Source organism: Stigmatopora argus, chromosome 20 (assembly GCF_051989625.1).
Source record: "Stigmatopora argus isolate UIUO_Sarg chromosome 20, RoL_Sarg_1.0, whole genome shotgun sequence".
Classification (NCBI taxonomy): Eukaryota; Metazoa; Chordata; class Actinopteri; order Syngnathiformes; family Syngnathidae; genus Stigmatopora; species Stigmatopora argus.
The window spans coordinates 9972995-9987938 of record NC_135406.1 but is presented as its reverse complement, the minus strand read 5'-3'; the positions used below and the strand labels follow the sequence as shown (position 1 = coordinate 9987938).

The 14944-nt window shown below is 41.0% G+C and overlaps 2 protein-coding genes across 2 annotated transcripts; one reads left to right on the top strand and one right to left on the bottom strand.

Annotated features, from left to right (window-relative positions):
- Nucleotides 1-1544: 1544 nt before the first annotated feature.
- On the top strand, nt 1545-5161 carry LOC144065586 (uncharacterized). Its single transcript, XM_077588562.1, has 2 exons — nt 1545-1944; nt 2464-5161. Exons 1-2 carry the CDS (start codon nt 1911-1913, stop codon nt 3951-3953), a joined length of 1524 nt encoding a protein of 507 aa, XP_077444688.1. The 5' UTR covers nt 1545-1910; the 3' UTR covers nt 3954-5161.
- A 4941-nt stretch (nt 5162-10102) lies between these two features.
- Nucleotides 10103-12332, bottom strand: LOC144065578 (general transcription factor II-I repeat domain-containing protein 2-like). Its single transcript, XM_077588553.1, has 2 exons — nt 10518-12332; nt 10103-10337 (listed from the first exon to the last, which is right to left on the bottom strand). Exon 1 carries the CDS (start codon nt 12145-12147, stop codon nt 10531-10533), a length of 1617 nt encoding a protein of 538 aa, XP_077444679.1. The 5' UTR covers nt 12148-12332; the 3' UTR covers nt 10103-10337; nt 10518-10530.
- Nucleotides 12333-14944: the final 2612 nt, after the last annotated feature.

Genomic DNA, 14944 nt, shown 5'->3' with positions numbered 1-14944 from the left:
ATATAGGCTATTTGACCGGTTACCGGCTAAATAACCCCTGGCACTATTTGACCGGTTACCGGCTAAGGAGCCAATGCCGAAGATTTTGCCTCAAACGAGAAAAAACAAAAAAAGAGAAAGGAAAATTTAATTTAAAAAACAATATCTATTACGGAAAATAATGTGAATTATTGACCTTTTCTTCAATGGAAAATCTGCTTCCAGATGTGTGTTTTCATATTGAAGCATTTAACCAATCACATTATTTGTTGCCAGGGTCAGAAATCTGCCTCAAAGCCTTCACAATCAGTTCTGCAGGCTCTGTTGCATTAAACAAGCGTTGATAAGACTGTTGCTTTAACCAATCAGATTTCGAGTTGACAACACCACAATGTATTGTCGCGGGCGTAGGGATACGCCATTGCCTTGTCGCAGGCGGAGGAATAGGTCATTGCTTTCACCAACTATGAGGCTAGTCATTAGCCAGAGCTACCAAACTGTATTTGGAGCGGGCTGCACAAGCAAATATATTGTGTTTATTTAAAGCCTTTTTCAAGACGGGCTATGCCAGAAATACGACAGGACAGGCTCGACTTTCAGCATTAGCTTTGATGGCAATAGAAAAGAAGGAAGAAAGGAGGATGGATATTGTGTACAGTTAAAAATGATTTTTGGTGAGTAAAATATGGCTATATTCCTAAATAATATTTCAATTGTGGGCCCGGTTCTGATATCTGAAAAGCTCCAGTGTTTGTATTTAATCACTAAATGCTGCTAGGAAGTGGATTTTACCCCATTTTCGGGCAATGTTTTCCGGTACACAATTGACGTTCACCGCTGTCTTTTCCCGGGAAAATCACCACCCTGGCCCGGTTGTAATGTCTGAAAAGCTCCATTATTTGTATTTAATCATTAAATGCTGCTAAGAAGTGGATTTTACCCCATTTTGTGCATTGATTTATTGATTATTTTTTATGTGTCGCAGCTGTAGCTGCAGTCGAGGTTTTATAGCCATAACATAGTTTTTGGGGGTTGGATTGATTCGTTGAAGGCGCTACGAGAAAATGCACGAACCACCACTGACTGCAACCAAGGGAATTTCCCAAATACGGGATGAAATAAAGTTCTAATGTAATCCAAATAAAAGAAAAAAACAAACGTTTCCTTATTTAAAACACCATTGAGAAATTTTTATTTTTCTGATATTATTTCTTGCGCTTTTTCAATAAATGGTGATTGACAGTCTTACTGTACAGTGTATACAAATACTGAAATGAAAATACATATACGTACTACAAATGTTTTCCTGACCGCTAGAGATCGGTACCAAAATAAGGGACTGATTCCTGCGAGTCAAACCGGTGTTTTCGGTGAAGAACTGCATCTCCCATGATCCCAATCGGCGACAGGCAATGTTATAATTTGTCAATATGTTCTGCGCATGCGAATGACGCATCGCCTCCTTTTGAGCCACGATCTTCAAGTGATTTATGGAAGATTCAAACCTGCGAAAACATTATTGTTCAAATCACGTGAGACCGTTTGAAGAATAACTATGTATTTCCCAAGTCTGATTCTCTTGCATTTAAAAACCATCGAAAGAAGTGACGCAATTATCCGCGCATGCGCAACACCTAAAGTCAAGGTTCCGTTCCAAGTCCCGATCTCGTCGTGACAGTTGCGCGTCTTGTTTTTCCACAAATTCCGTCACTTAACTATACCCACGCGACGCCGACGTGTCTAGAATTAGCTACTTTACGGCCTTAAATGTCAGTCAACATCCTCTTCAATTCTTCGAAGATCTCGTTGAAGCTTCGCGTCCTTCTTTAGCTTAGGCTAGCTAGCAGCTATCAAAGGGGCCGCCATCAGAATTTACGTGTGGGAAAAGACCAGCAGAATTCCAGGAGCAACACTTGACATTTTGCAAAATAATGTATGCAAAAGTTGTCCTTGACAGTCTGGAAGGTGGGTTCACTTTTTATATGGATATATTCCCCTAATGCTAATTGTAGAAGTGCTATTTTTGTTCGCTGCAATTGCAAATTATTTAATTTTCTCAAGTCGACAGAATTTTTTTCAATGTCAATAAAAAAGCAATAGATATATAATGTTTCCTTCTTGATTTAATATAATAAAATAAATATTTGATGGTACCCTCTTTGATAAAAGTATTTTAAATAATTTAAAATCTAAAAAAAATACAAGAGAATATTTGCAAAGAGACTCAAAAAGAAGATTTGGGCAAATTTTAATGGCCTGTGAGGATACTTTACTGACCAATAATCATTTTCTAATTAAAATACAATGTATGGCGTCCTCTTCCGTTTAGTTTCATTACTGTGGCAACCAGCATATTAGTCCTTTCTTTCCAGCCCAAACACTGCCAAAATAAGTATAAAACTTGAAATTCCCAGTCTAACTTAAAGGGCTTCTATTTAGATATATAGTTTATAAAATATATAATTTATCTTTGTGTTTTTGCAGGTTTCAGAAATGATCTTGGTCCTGATGGGTGGGGGTCAAAGTTTGCCAAAGAGGGCGTTGAACCCCTTCAAATCAAAGAGGAGGAGCCAGGGTTCCCTCAACAACAAATGATAGAAGAGCAACTAATCAAAAAGGAGGAAGATGTGACCTGGTCAACTAGTGAGCCCTTAAAAAGGGGAGATGATTGCGGCGTGTCCAGCGGAGGGGCACAGCCTGCAAAAGCCACAACATGGCCCCAAATTAAAGAGGAGGAGCCAGAGACCCCTCAACACCAGCATAAGATAGAAGAGCAACCTCCAATCGAAGAGCAGGAAGATGTCACAGAGCCTCCGCAACTCAGTAGCTCAAAAGAAGGATGGCAAGCTGAAATTTTAATTGCTCCTTTATCAGATAGTGACGACTTGCTTTATAATAATGATGACGATGAAGGTCTTAAGAAAAATCCCAGTGGCAACAAACTCTACGAATGCACCCAGTGTGGGAAAACATTTCGAAATAAGTATCATTTAAAATCACATTTGATGACCCACACTGGGGAGAAACCCTTTTCATGCTCAGTTTGTGGTCAAGCATTCACACAGATGGGAAACTTAAATTATCACTCAAGAACACACACTGATGAAAAACCATTTTCCTGCTCAGTTTGTGGTAAAGCCTTTTCTCGAAAGCAAAACTTAAAAACTCACACGAGAACACACACGGGTGAAAAACCATTTTTGTGTTCAGTCTGTGGTAAAACATTCAGGATAAAGGGAAACTTAAAAGAACACTTCAAAACCCACTCTGGAGAAAAATGTTTTGCCTGCGCATTTTGTGTCCACAGATTCTCTACCAACGCCACATTAAAAAGACACCTAAGGACCCACACTGGTGAAAAAACATTTTCCTGTTCAGTTTGTGATCAAACCTTTTCTGAACAGCAACATTTAAAAACCCACTTAAGAACCCACACAGGTGAAAAACCATTTCTATGCTTAGTTTGTGGCAGAAGCTTTGCAGTAATGAATTACTTAAAAAAACACTTAATAACCCACACAGGTGAAAAACCATTTTCGTGCTCAGTTTGTGGTCAAGCATTCACACAGAAGGGAAGCTTAAATAATCACGCAAGAACCCACACAGGTGAGAAACCATTTTATTGCTCAGTTTGTGGTCAGACATTTACTCAGAAGGCAAGCTTAAATAGTCATTCAAGAACACACACTGGCGATAAACCATTTTCCTGCTCAGTTTGTGCTCAGACATTTACAACAAAGACAGGCTTAAATAGTCATGCAAGAACACACACTGGTGAAAAAACATTTTTGTGCTCAGTTTGTGGTCAAGCATTCGCTCACAAGGGAAGCTTAAAACAACATTCAATATCCCACATTGGAGAACAAGGTTTTGCTGCTCAGTCGGTGGCCACAGATTCACTACCAAAGCTCAATCAAAAAGCCACACAAGAACCCATTTGTGAAGAAATGTTGACCAGCTCACTTTGTGGCTAAAGCTCCAAAGGAAAAAAGTACACATGAGAACCCACATTGGTCAGAAACCCTTTTCCTGCTCAGCTTGTTGCTAATAATTTAGTCGTAAGGAGTCATTTCAAAGACACGAATGTGTTGTGAGAAGTGTTGCCCAATGACGCTTTGCCTGTCATCCTTGCTGACTTCATCCTTTTCTGTATGAAAGATAATTAATTGTGGTCTTCTGTCATATCTTTAGGATTCACACTTTTGATTCTTTAACCAATCTTTGTCCAATGTATGATATTGATCAGAACCTTTGAAGTGGCATGATGCTTGGTCTGGCTGTTCTGACCCCACCCCCCACGTCAAATTCAAATTCAGATTTTGTTTTTCCTCATATTGATTGATTTGGATTCTTTTCACAATGCTTTTTATAAATCCACCTATTTTTGGGGTTGTTTTTGACATATTTTTTTCCAACTTGCTTCTATTTGTTTTCTGGATTTGTCTTTTGAATTATTTTTATTCAACTCTACTTTTCTGAGTATTTCTTGAGGTTCCATTTTTTTGTTGTTATGTTTTTCTAAATTTATTTTAGCAGTTGCTTTTGAAATATTTTTTTACAACCATGATTATGGTTTAATTCATATTGAGGGTTGTTTTTTAAATTATATGTTTAACACTTTAAATAGTTTATATTAGCATTTGCCTTTTGAAATATTTTCATTTTCTATTCGGGGTAATTAATTTTCTGGAGTTGTTTTTTTAAATTGTTTTTCTCCTTAAATTAATTTTAGTTTTTTTAATTATTGATGAAAACTTTTTTTGTTTTTGCAGTTTATTTATTTTATAAATATTTAGCATTTGTTTCATTTTAAAAAACATTTTTTTAATTAAGTGAAGTGAAAATATTTACATTATTTTCTAGCTTGCATTTTGGTGCCAAAAGATTTTTTAGAATCAGAATGTGTGGGATAGGCCGGCCAACAGGGTTTACATTTGCTTGTTCACATCGTGCCATGTAGCCAAACTGGCTTTGCAATTGTTTGTTCACATCGCGCGATGTAAGATAGGCTGCGGAAGTTTGTGTGAGCTATAAAAATATCGTGTTTGCACAATCTTAACCCTGCAAATGTCTAACCATATCAGCCCAAAGTTTTGTTTGTATAAACTCTGTCCTACATCGCTGTCACGCTGTTTGAGCTCTCTCCATCCTGCAGTCTGGTAATAAACCTATTTCCTTTAAATTGGTCTCACTTTCTGTGCGTGTTCCAGAAGTTGTATTTTAGACCCAACAGAACGACTAAAAATTGAATAATTACCCCTTTATTTTTAAATGAAAATAAAATGTATTAAAGTACATATACTGCGTCTGTAAAAAAATAGGTTTATTTAAATGAAGTATTTAAAGTTCAAATAAACCTAAAAAACTGAATGCGTAAAAAAAATGAAAACGAAGTAAAACGAAGAATGTTTACTCTTTTCTCCTTTTATCATGAATGTAAACATAACAATGAACATTTACTGTTTTAACTTTTTAATCAAAAGAAGAAACCGTTTCATGTTTCTCCTCCACTTTTATACAGAAATGCAAATAAATAAATAAAGATATCTATACATCCATACCAGTAGTTCAAATTAGTCCTCTGTGGAGGGCATTTGTAAACCTAAATATCTCCAACCTCAGGGCAGCCCGGTTGCACGAGTGTTTAGCGCGTCGGCCTCACAGCTCTGGGGTCCTGGGTTCAAATCCAGATCATGTCCATCTGTGTGGAGTGTGCATGTTCTCCCTGGGCCTGTGTGGGTTTCCTCCGGGTACTCCGAATTCCTCCCACATTCCAATAAACATGCATGGTAGGCTGATTGAACACTCTAAATGGCCCCTAGGTATAGGTGTGAGTGTGTATTGTTGTCCGTCTCCTTGTGCCCTGCGATCGTCTGGCCACAGATTCTGGGTGTCCCCCACTTTTGGCCCTGAGTCAGCTGGGATAGGCTTGTTGTTTATTAACTTAGTTACAATGGACGTCTCAACTCTCAGGGGAGGGGTGGGAAACAGAAGTGAGACGTCAATATAGTCAAAACAAATGGAGGTCTGAAAGTCATGTGCAGCTCAAGGTGTTTTGAATTTTCTTTGTTCAGTCCACTCCAAGCAGTCCAAGGCATTTTGGCTTCTCTTTGTTTAGTCTAACTAAGGTTCTCAGGAACAGAGCATTTCTTTTGTTGCAAGCAAACATGTAATAATATGAAACTAAGTTTAATAGTAAAGCAAAGCATATTCTTCATTGCATGCAAATATATAATAATGTGAAACTAATAATCGAATTATTTTGAGGATTAGCACATTTCATGCTCTACGGTCGCTTTGTCCAATCATGGTGTCATGTGAGTCCATACTGTTGTCAAGAGTACTGGGTCACCAAATTTAACTCACCTATGAAGTTGCATGCCGTGATCCTAGCCATGGATTACCTGGCAAAAAAGTCGATGTTTTGATTGTTTAAAGTTGGTTGCAGAAATTTTGCTTAGAAAGTGACTTCTCGGCTAATGACAACCTTAAGAAATGTTTCATTTTCCTTTACTATTAATTTCAAACATGCAATTTCAGTAACTCCTGATTAACAGTGACACGTTACAGTTTTTCCCAATTGCTAATACAGAAAATCACCCTCACTAAAGCAAAAGGGCACATTCAATAAAACTTGCTCTCATTTGTCAAAACCTCAAAGAAATTTCATCTCATCTCACTGAACCACTTTATCCTCACTAAGGCCACAGGGGTGCTGGAGGCTATCCCAGCTGACTTAAGGCCAGAGGCAGGGGACACCCTGAATTGATGGCCACCCAATTGCAGGGCACAAGGAGACAAACAACCATTCATGCTCACACTCATTCCTAGGAGCAAGTTAAAGTGTCCAATCAGACAACCATGCATGTCTTTGGAGTGTGGGAGGAAACCGGAGTACCCAGAGAAAACCCGTGCAGGCCTGGGGAGAACATGCAAACTCCACACAGGTGGACCGACCTGGATTTGAACCCAACACCCCAGAGCTGTGAGGCCGATGCGCTAACCACCCGCTCCACCGGGTCACCCTGTTAATGAGTTATTACCTAAAAATGTAAACCAATGTATTGAAAAAAAATCTTTTTTTTTACCCAATTCCAATCCTCTGAAAATGACGTGATTTCCAAGAATTTCCAATCAATTCCAATCAATTCCGATCCAATTTTTGATTGGGGGCATCCCTAAGAAGAATGTGAAGTGAGAAAAGGCAGCTTTTACAGAATTAATCAATATCAATATCAGTTTTTCACAGTAACGGCAACACTTGGAAGGGAGGTCGTTAGCTTCTTCAAAACAAGGAACTGACTGTAAGTAGCAGAGAATGGTTTCGATCCATTGACCTCTGTGGCTATTCCCACCTGCTGCCGGCGCTCTTAAGGACCACCAGCGATATACTTTTCCTCCCTTTATTAAAAAAGGCAATACTAGTTTAACAAAAACAGAAAAGACTAGAGAATTAAAAGAAAATGAAAATTTCATCAGAAAATACATTTATTTATTTTTGCCAGATCCTTCAGGGAGGGAATACTCTGAATCAGTGGCCAGCCAATTGCAGGCTTTATTGAACGACAGGCAGATCTACTTTCCTGTAGGGTAATGTCCGACGATCCACCGTTCTCAACAGTTGCCGTTGATTGCTTTGGTCCGTTTCAAGCATAAAGGGGAAGAGGCCTAGTAAATAAATATGGCATAATCTTCACATATCTTGCAATAAGAGAACACATTAAATACAATGAAGTACGTTTGATGGTGTGGTGGTTCACTTGCCTGTTTTTGGTGCGGGTAGGCTCAATTCCTGCTGGTGGCGGTAGGATGGAGAGTGCAAATGGTCTTCTGTCTCTCTGTGAGCCCTACGGCTGACTGGCGACCAGTCTAGCTTGTGGTTTGCCTTTTCCCTGAAGTCAACTGGGATAGGCAACCCTTACAAGGATGCGCGGTACGGAAATTGAATGAATGAATTCATTAAAAGTTTCATCTTCCATCAACACTGATGCTTGGCTCAATGCAATCAGAAAATTTCTTGGCAGAATAGGACAAGTAACAGAGATGTATTCTGATAAAGGAACTGATTTCCAACCAGCTGACAAGGAAATAAATCTATGAATGGAACACAAACAGGATTTAAAATTGGACTGAAAATCTAAAATTCCCTGGTTCAACCCTGGGCTGCACCACTCCATTGCCCTGTATGAAGTCAGCTAATACTCTATTTGAGTTCAGTTTACTAGGGAGCCATGAGTCAATATACAGTCTAGGTCGGTTTTTGTTCACCTATGTGAGTCAAAGTAACTCAGATGGGAGAGTATTACCCTGAAGATCTAAACTACAGGTCGCTGATTAAACCCCAACCTTTGGCAGTCCATTGGACTCTGTAAACCCAACCAAAGCAATTAAATACACAGTTTGGAATAATTTATTAGTAAGCAATGAGTCACTTTGCAGTACTTGTTGGTTATTGTTCACTTACAAAAGCCGAAGAAGCTTCAATGGGAGAGTGTTAGACTGAATCTGTTTACTTGTAAGCCATGAGACAATTTGCAGTCCAAGTTGGTTCTTGTTGACCTACACGAGCAGAAACTCAGATGGGAGAGCGTTGGATAGGAGGTCTAAACTTCCGTCAATCAACCCTGTACCTCGGCAGTTCATTGGACGCTGTCAACCAAACCAAAATCAGTAAATGCTGTAAGTGGAATAATTTACTAATAAGCAAAGAGTAAATTTACAGTCCTTGTCGGTTGTCATGTAACTCCAATAGCTGAGGTAGCTCAGTTGGGTGAGTGTTCGACTGAAGATCGAAAGGTCCTTGGTTAATCCCTGGGCTTCAGAAACACATTGGATTTTTCAAACCTAGCCAAAATAAGCTGCAAGTCAATTTGGTTCAGATAGAAGAATGTTAGAGAGCGTTCCCTGAAACATCCTTGGGCTTCCACAGTCCATTGGACTCTGTAAACCAAACCAAGATTGGGTAAATGCTCTAATTGGAGTAATTTACTAGTAAGCCATGAGTCAATTTGAAGTGCAGTTTGGTTCTTTTTGTTTAGAAGACTTGATGAGTAATGCGCTCTGTAAAATAACGGGGTGGGCGTCGTCAGGCGTTACATGATTTTGTGTAACAAAAATGAGAAAAGACAGTGGACAGCACCCACGGTTCAATCCCAGTCAGGGATGGAGTAGAGATGCATTCTTAGAGAGAGTTGATTCTACATGAAGTAACCCCCGACTACACTTTTGTGCTACTTCCTCGCAAATATTGACATTTTATACAAATCTTATACAAGCGCGTCTAAGGTTTAATTGACAAGAAAGCGTTGATAATTATTGGCTGAGTTATTTGTTTTTGCAGAGCCTTGATTTCAATACATATAGCTTTTCCAAGTGAAAGTCAACATTGATTTACTATAAAACAACCTATAAGAGTCGCTGTTGAGTCAATTAGATCAAGTTTTTTAAAGGCGTATTTCTTACCCTTAGTTCTTAATGTAATCAATATTTAATGGATAATCAACATGTACTCACATGGATTTGCAACAATCTACTGTGAACATTTAACTACAAGTGGTATTATATTCAAATCTACTGTGTATGTCTTCCTATTTTGTTCAAAACTGTTCAAAACGCAATTCCAAGGGTCAAAATTAAAAGAAAATCTTACATTAACATCGATGTGAATTGTGTAATAAGATTTTGGTAGGAAAAAAGTAGAAAAACACCGGACAGCGCACGTGGTTCGATCCGAGTCTGGGAATGAGTAGAAGCGATTGCTGAGCAATGTTGTTTCTAGATGAAGTAACGACTGAGCTAAACCAGTGCGAGTGAACTGGCGGAAAAATCACTATTTATATCAGGGGTCCCCAAACTTTTTCCTGTGAGGGCCACATAACTTTTCCCTTCTCTGATGGGGGGCCGGTGTCAGTTTGTAACAGAAAGTGTGACGATCGTAGGAGAGCTTAATTTTTTTTTATTGTTTCGCCAGAAAGCCACACATAACCAAATAACCCTTTCCAGGTTCTTTACAGAAAAAAGTCAGAAAACAAATAATAACAGTATTAATGAAATAAATAATAACTAAATAACCCTCTGAGTTCTTTACATAAAAAACAGGAAATAAATAATACTATTTATGAAATAAATAAGAACTAAATAACTCTCTCTGGGTTCTTCATAGAAAAAAAGCCATGGAACATTAACTTTCTGTTGTGCCATGCACAATCTTAACAGATAAAAGTTCAGCTCAGTTGTCAGAGCAGAATCTCTCTGACACATATGAGCAGTCTCCTAAAGTTCTTGTGTTTCTTCCTTATAATCCTTTTGTTCCAATAGGCTTGTAGACACCGCTGTTTGCAGCTCTCTCAGCAACTTCCCTGTGAAAACCACAAAGGAAGCAGGTTGAGAAACTGAACTAAGTGAAACCGCACCTACACAGCACAATACATTTCACTACCAGTATGGTTGTAAAGATGGATTTTATCCCAGTAGATTTTATTATGATTATATTTGTTTATGCTCAGAATGACTCATTCAAGTCAGAAAAGTGAGCTTACCTATGTCTGTTCATCAGTGTGAACTGTGGGCCTGCATCTGGCTGGTGAGAAGTTGAATATCAGGTTCCATTCTAGTTACAGCCAGTCTCAAGCACTGATGCAAATGTTCATCTGTCAATCTTGATCTCATCGGAGTTTTCAGCAGTTTCATGCGAGAAAAGGTTTTCTCGCAGATATACGTGCTGCCAAAAACTGAGGACATTTTCATTGCATGTTTTTTTATGTTTGGATATGTGTCGTTTGGGAGGGAAGCATAGAAGTCAATGAGACTGTTGAGCTTGAATGCGTCTTTCAGAACATCACAGTTCTGTAACTCAGCCAACTCAAACTGATATGAAGGCTGGGCTTCATCAATGTCGGCAACAAAGGGGTTCTGAAAAAGACGGATTTCTTTTGCATGAACATGTAGTTCAGTGAATCGCACACCGAACTCCGCCTTCAGCATTTCCAGTGCTTCCACGCACTTTTCAGCTGGGAACGGGACCGCTGGATTCTCTGTCGACAGGTTTTGGGTAGCAGGAAGATGGACAAAGTTGCGCTTTTTCACTTGTTCCAAAAGCAGCGCTAATTTCACCTCAAATGCTTTTATGTGTGAATACATGTCGCAAATGAGTTTCCCTTCGCCTTGTAGCTGCAAGTTAAGGCGGTTAAGTATTTCTGTCACGTCTGTTAAAAATGCGAGGTGCCATTTCCATTCTGGGTTGATCAGCTCTGGGACCGTTTTGTCTTTTAAATGAAGAAATGTGTTAATTTCGGGTAGAAGCTCGTAAAAATGCCTCAAAACTCTGCCCCGGCTCAGCCATCGGACCTCTGTGTAGTACAGCACAACTCTGTGCGTAGACTCCAGTTCAGACAGGAATTCTTGGAACTGCCTGTGTTTAAGTCCCTTTGCCCTGATGAAGTTTATGCACGACACCACAACCTTCATTACAGAATCCCACGTCAACACTTTGCAGCACAGTGCTTGCTGGTGAATTAGGCAGTGGACTCGTAGCGGGGCGGTTAGAGCCCTTTTTTCCAACTCACGGTTCATGCGTCCTATTAAACCGCGAGTTTCGCCCACCATGCTAGGAGCCCCGTCAGTCGTGATGCTAGCCAGCTTTGACCAGTCCAGGTCCAACTTCTCCATGGTTTGGCACACTTTGTCAAAAATATCCTCTCCCGTTGTGGTCCCTTTGAGACTTTGGAGGGCTGCCAGATCCTCGCATATCTCAAAGTTTGCGCTAACTCCACGAATAAAAATGAGCAGTTGCGCTGTGTCTTGCACGTCCGTGCTTTCATCCAGTGCTAATGAAAAAAAGTCAAATTCTTTCGTCTTCTGCTGCAGCTGGGCATATACATTATTCCCGATTTCTTCAACGCGTCTGGTGATTGTACTCGCCGACAGACTTACGGCATTAAATGCATCTTTCTTCTCGGGACACACTTCCTCCACGACAACATCCATACATTTCTTAAAAAACTCTCCGTCAGTGAAAGGCTTACCGTTGCTTGCTATCAGTTTAGCAACCCGAAAGCTGGCCCGAACGGATGCCTGGTTCAGCTGAGCTTGGCGTAGAAATGTAGTCTGCTGAGATAATAGTCCAACTTTTAGCTTTGAGAGTTTGTCTGCTCGTATTTGGCCTTGCATGCTATCGTACTTGTCTTTGTGACGGGATTCGTAGTGCCGCCGAAGATTGTATTCTTTGAATACTGCCACCGTCTCTTGACAGATGAGACAAACAGCCTTTTCTTTGCATTGAACAAAAAAATAATCGTTTGTCCACTGCAGGTTAAATACCCTGCATTCTGAATCAATTTTTCTCTTAACTAACCTTTTCGCCATTATTCCGTTCTCAAACACGTTCAGGTTGCACAGTTTTTATATGCTTGAATAGCATCGCAATAGCGATGGTACCAGGGCTCCGCCCTAACCTGCGATCGTCCAGATGTCTCGCTAACACTCTGCTCACGCATGCAACGGTAGAAGTGCCCGCATGCATCAAAGGCAAACACTCTCCCCGCGCGTGTCACCAAAGGAGCAATGCGAAGGCCCGCTTCACTGGGATGATTTGTGGGCTCAGCAGGGGTGCAATTAACCAAACACAAGAGTAAAACGTCCCAGTCTTCAAGGCCAAATAGGAAAAAAATCCGATAGCGTCTCTGGTATTGTTCAGAGGGCCGGTCCAAATGTGCCCGTGGGCCGTATCCGGCCCGCGGGCCGTAGTTTGGTGACCCCTGCTTTAGATCTATAAAAACGGATTATTTAGAGCTTTTGATCCAGTTCTTTTAATCCAATTTTGAAAATTAAAAAAAGTCTAGATATTAGATCTAAAATGGTCTGGCCCACATAAAATGGCATTGATGTTAATGTGGCCCGCGAACCAACCCGGGTTTGACACCCTTGCTCTAGAGCAGGGGTCTCAAACTCGCGGCCCTCGGGACGATAATTTGCGGCCCCCGTCTTAATATGAAATATTAATGTTCGTGCGGCCCGCAAGAGTGATATGAATGACACTTGTTGTGTTCGGAGCTGAATGAACCAATCACGGTGAGGTATACGGCTCTGGAGAGCGGGACATCGTCCGGGCTGTCCAGTGCCTCGCTCACTCACTCATTCATTCCTCCAATCAGCTGGGCGGAGGAGAAGCCGTGAAGCTGATCACTCCGCTCGGCGCGCACACTCCTCCGCTGCTCTCAGCATAGAACTGAATGAGGCGCTATGATCCGTGATCCAGCCTGTGTCAGTGTCTGTAGCCATCTCCGCGAGTGAAACTGAAACTTAACAGTAAGTGCGTTAACATGACACTTGAGAAATTCGGAGAACTGCCGTAATCCAATACGATCGGAGAGCGAAAGTGCGCATGCGCCACAGACCCGCGCGACTGAAAGTTAAAATTCAACCCGAGGCTCATTCCAAGTGGAAACACATATTACAGAGCCCCAGAGATGTCTCTTTCACAGCCTGCCGTGAAGAGAAAGGTCGGTGATGAGCACAGACAGTTTCAAGAAAAGCGGGGAGTGCAATATTTCTTTGTTGAACACAGGGGCACCCCGACGTGTCTCATTTGCACTGAAAGAGTTGCGGTGCACAAGGAATACAATTTGAAACGTCATTATACTACGAGACATGCTGAGGAGTACGAAAAATACCAGGGAGATGAGCGAGCCAACCAGGTTGCCAGTCTTAAAACAAGTCTTCTGAGGCAACAGGATTTATTCAAGAAGGCTACCAAAGACAGTAATGCAGCAGTCGAAGCTAGCTACGCCGTTTGTGAGTTGAATGCTAAAGCAGGAAAGCCATTCACAGAAGGTGAATTTATCAAAAAGTACATATTACAGGCTGCACATATTGTCTGTCCAGAAAAGAAAAGTCAGTTCAACCACATAAGCCTTTCTGCCAACACCGTGGCAGAGCGCATTTCTCACCTGTCAAGTGACATTTATGACCAACTGTGTGAGAAAGCACAATGTTTCAGTGTATATTCAGTGGCTCTTGATGAGACCACAGACACCACAGACACTGCCCAGCTCGCAATATATGTCCGTGGTGTTAATGACAATTTTGAAGTAATGGAGGAGTTGCTCACAGTAATTCCAATGCATGGCCAGACCACCGCTAAGGAAATATTTCACCAGCTGTGTGATGCCATTGAGAATACCGGTTTGCCATGGAAGAGCTTTGTTGGAATAACAACCCATGGAGCCCCATCAATGACAGGGAGGAAGAATGGACTGGTAGCACTTGTTCAAAAAAACTGGAACAGGAGGGTGTGGAGGAGGCCATAGCTCTGCACTGCATTATCCATCAGCAGGCCCTTTGCAGCAGATGCCTGAAGTTTGACAATGTGATGTCTGTCGTTGTGAAATGCATCAACCAAATCAGATCCAGGGGCTTAAAGCACAGAAGGTTCCGTGCTTTTTTAGAGGAAATGGAGTCAGAATATGGAGATGTGCTCTACTTCACTGAGGTACGTTGGGTCAGCAGGGTAAACGTGTTGAAGAGATTTTTTGAGTTGAGAGCAGAAGTAAAAGACTTCATGGAGATAGACGGGGTTGCTGTTCCTGTGCTAAGTGATCCCAAATGGCTCATGGACTTGGCTTTACTTGTTGATATCACACATGAGCTTAATATACTGAACAAGAAGCTAAAAGGCCAGGGGCAACTTGTCAGTGCTGCCTATAACAACGTGAGAGCATTCTGCACTAAACTTGTGTTATGGAAAGCCCAGCTCTCTCAGACAAACCTTTGCCATTTCCCAGCATGCAAGGCTCTCGTGGATGCAGGCACACTATTCAGTGGTGAGAAGTATGTTGAGGCCATTTCGAAGCTACAGGAGAAATTTGATCACAGATTTGCAGACTTCAAGACACACAGCCACATTCCAAATTTTTGCGGACCCCTTCTTCTTTGATGTGCAAGATGCCCCTCCTGAGCTTCAAATGGC

Bases quoted from the DNA above. Each gene is read 5' to 3' on its own strand.
- LOC144065586 (XM_077588562.1), top strand. From the start codon at position 1,911: ATGTATGCAAAAGTTGTCCTTGACAGTCTGGAAG. The intron at 1,945-2,463 runs GTGGGTTCACTT...GTGTTTTTGCAG, and splicing joins TGTCCTTGACAGTCTGGAAG to GTTTCAGAAATGATCTTGGT.
- LOC144065578 (XM_077588553.1), bottom strand. From the start codon at position 12,147: ATGCAAGGCCAAATACGAGCAGACAAACTCTCAAAGCTAAAAGTTGGA.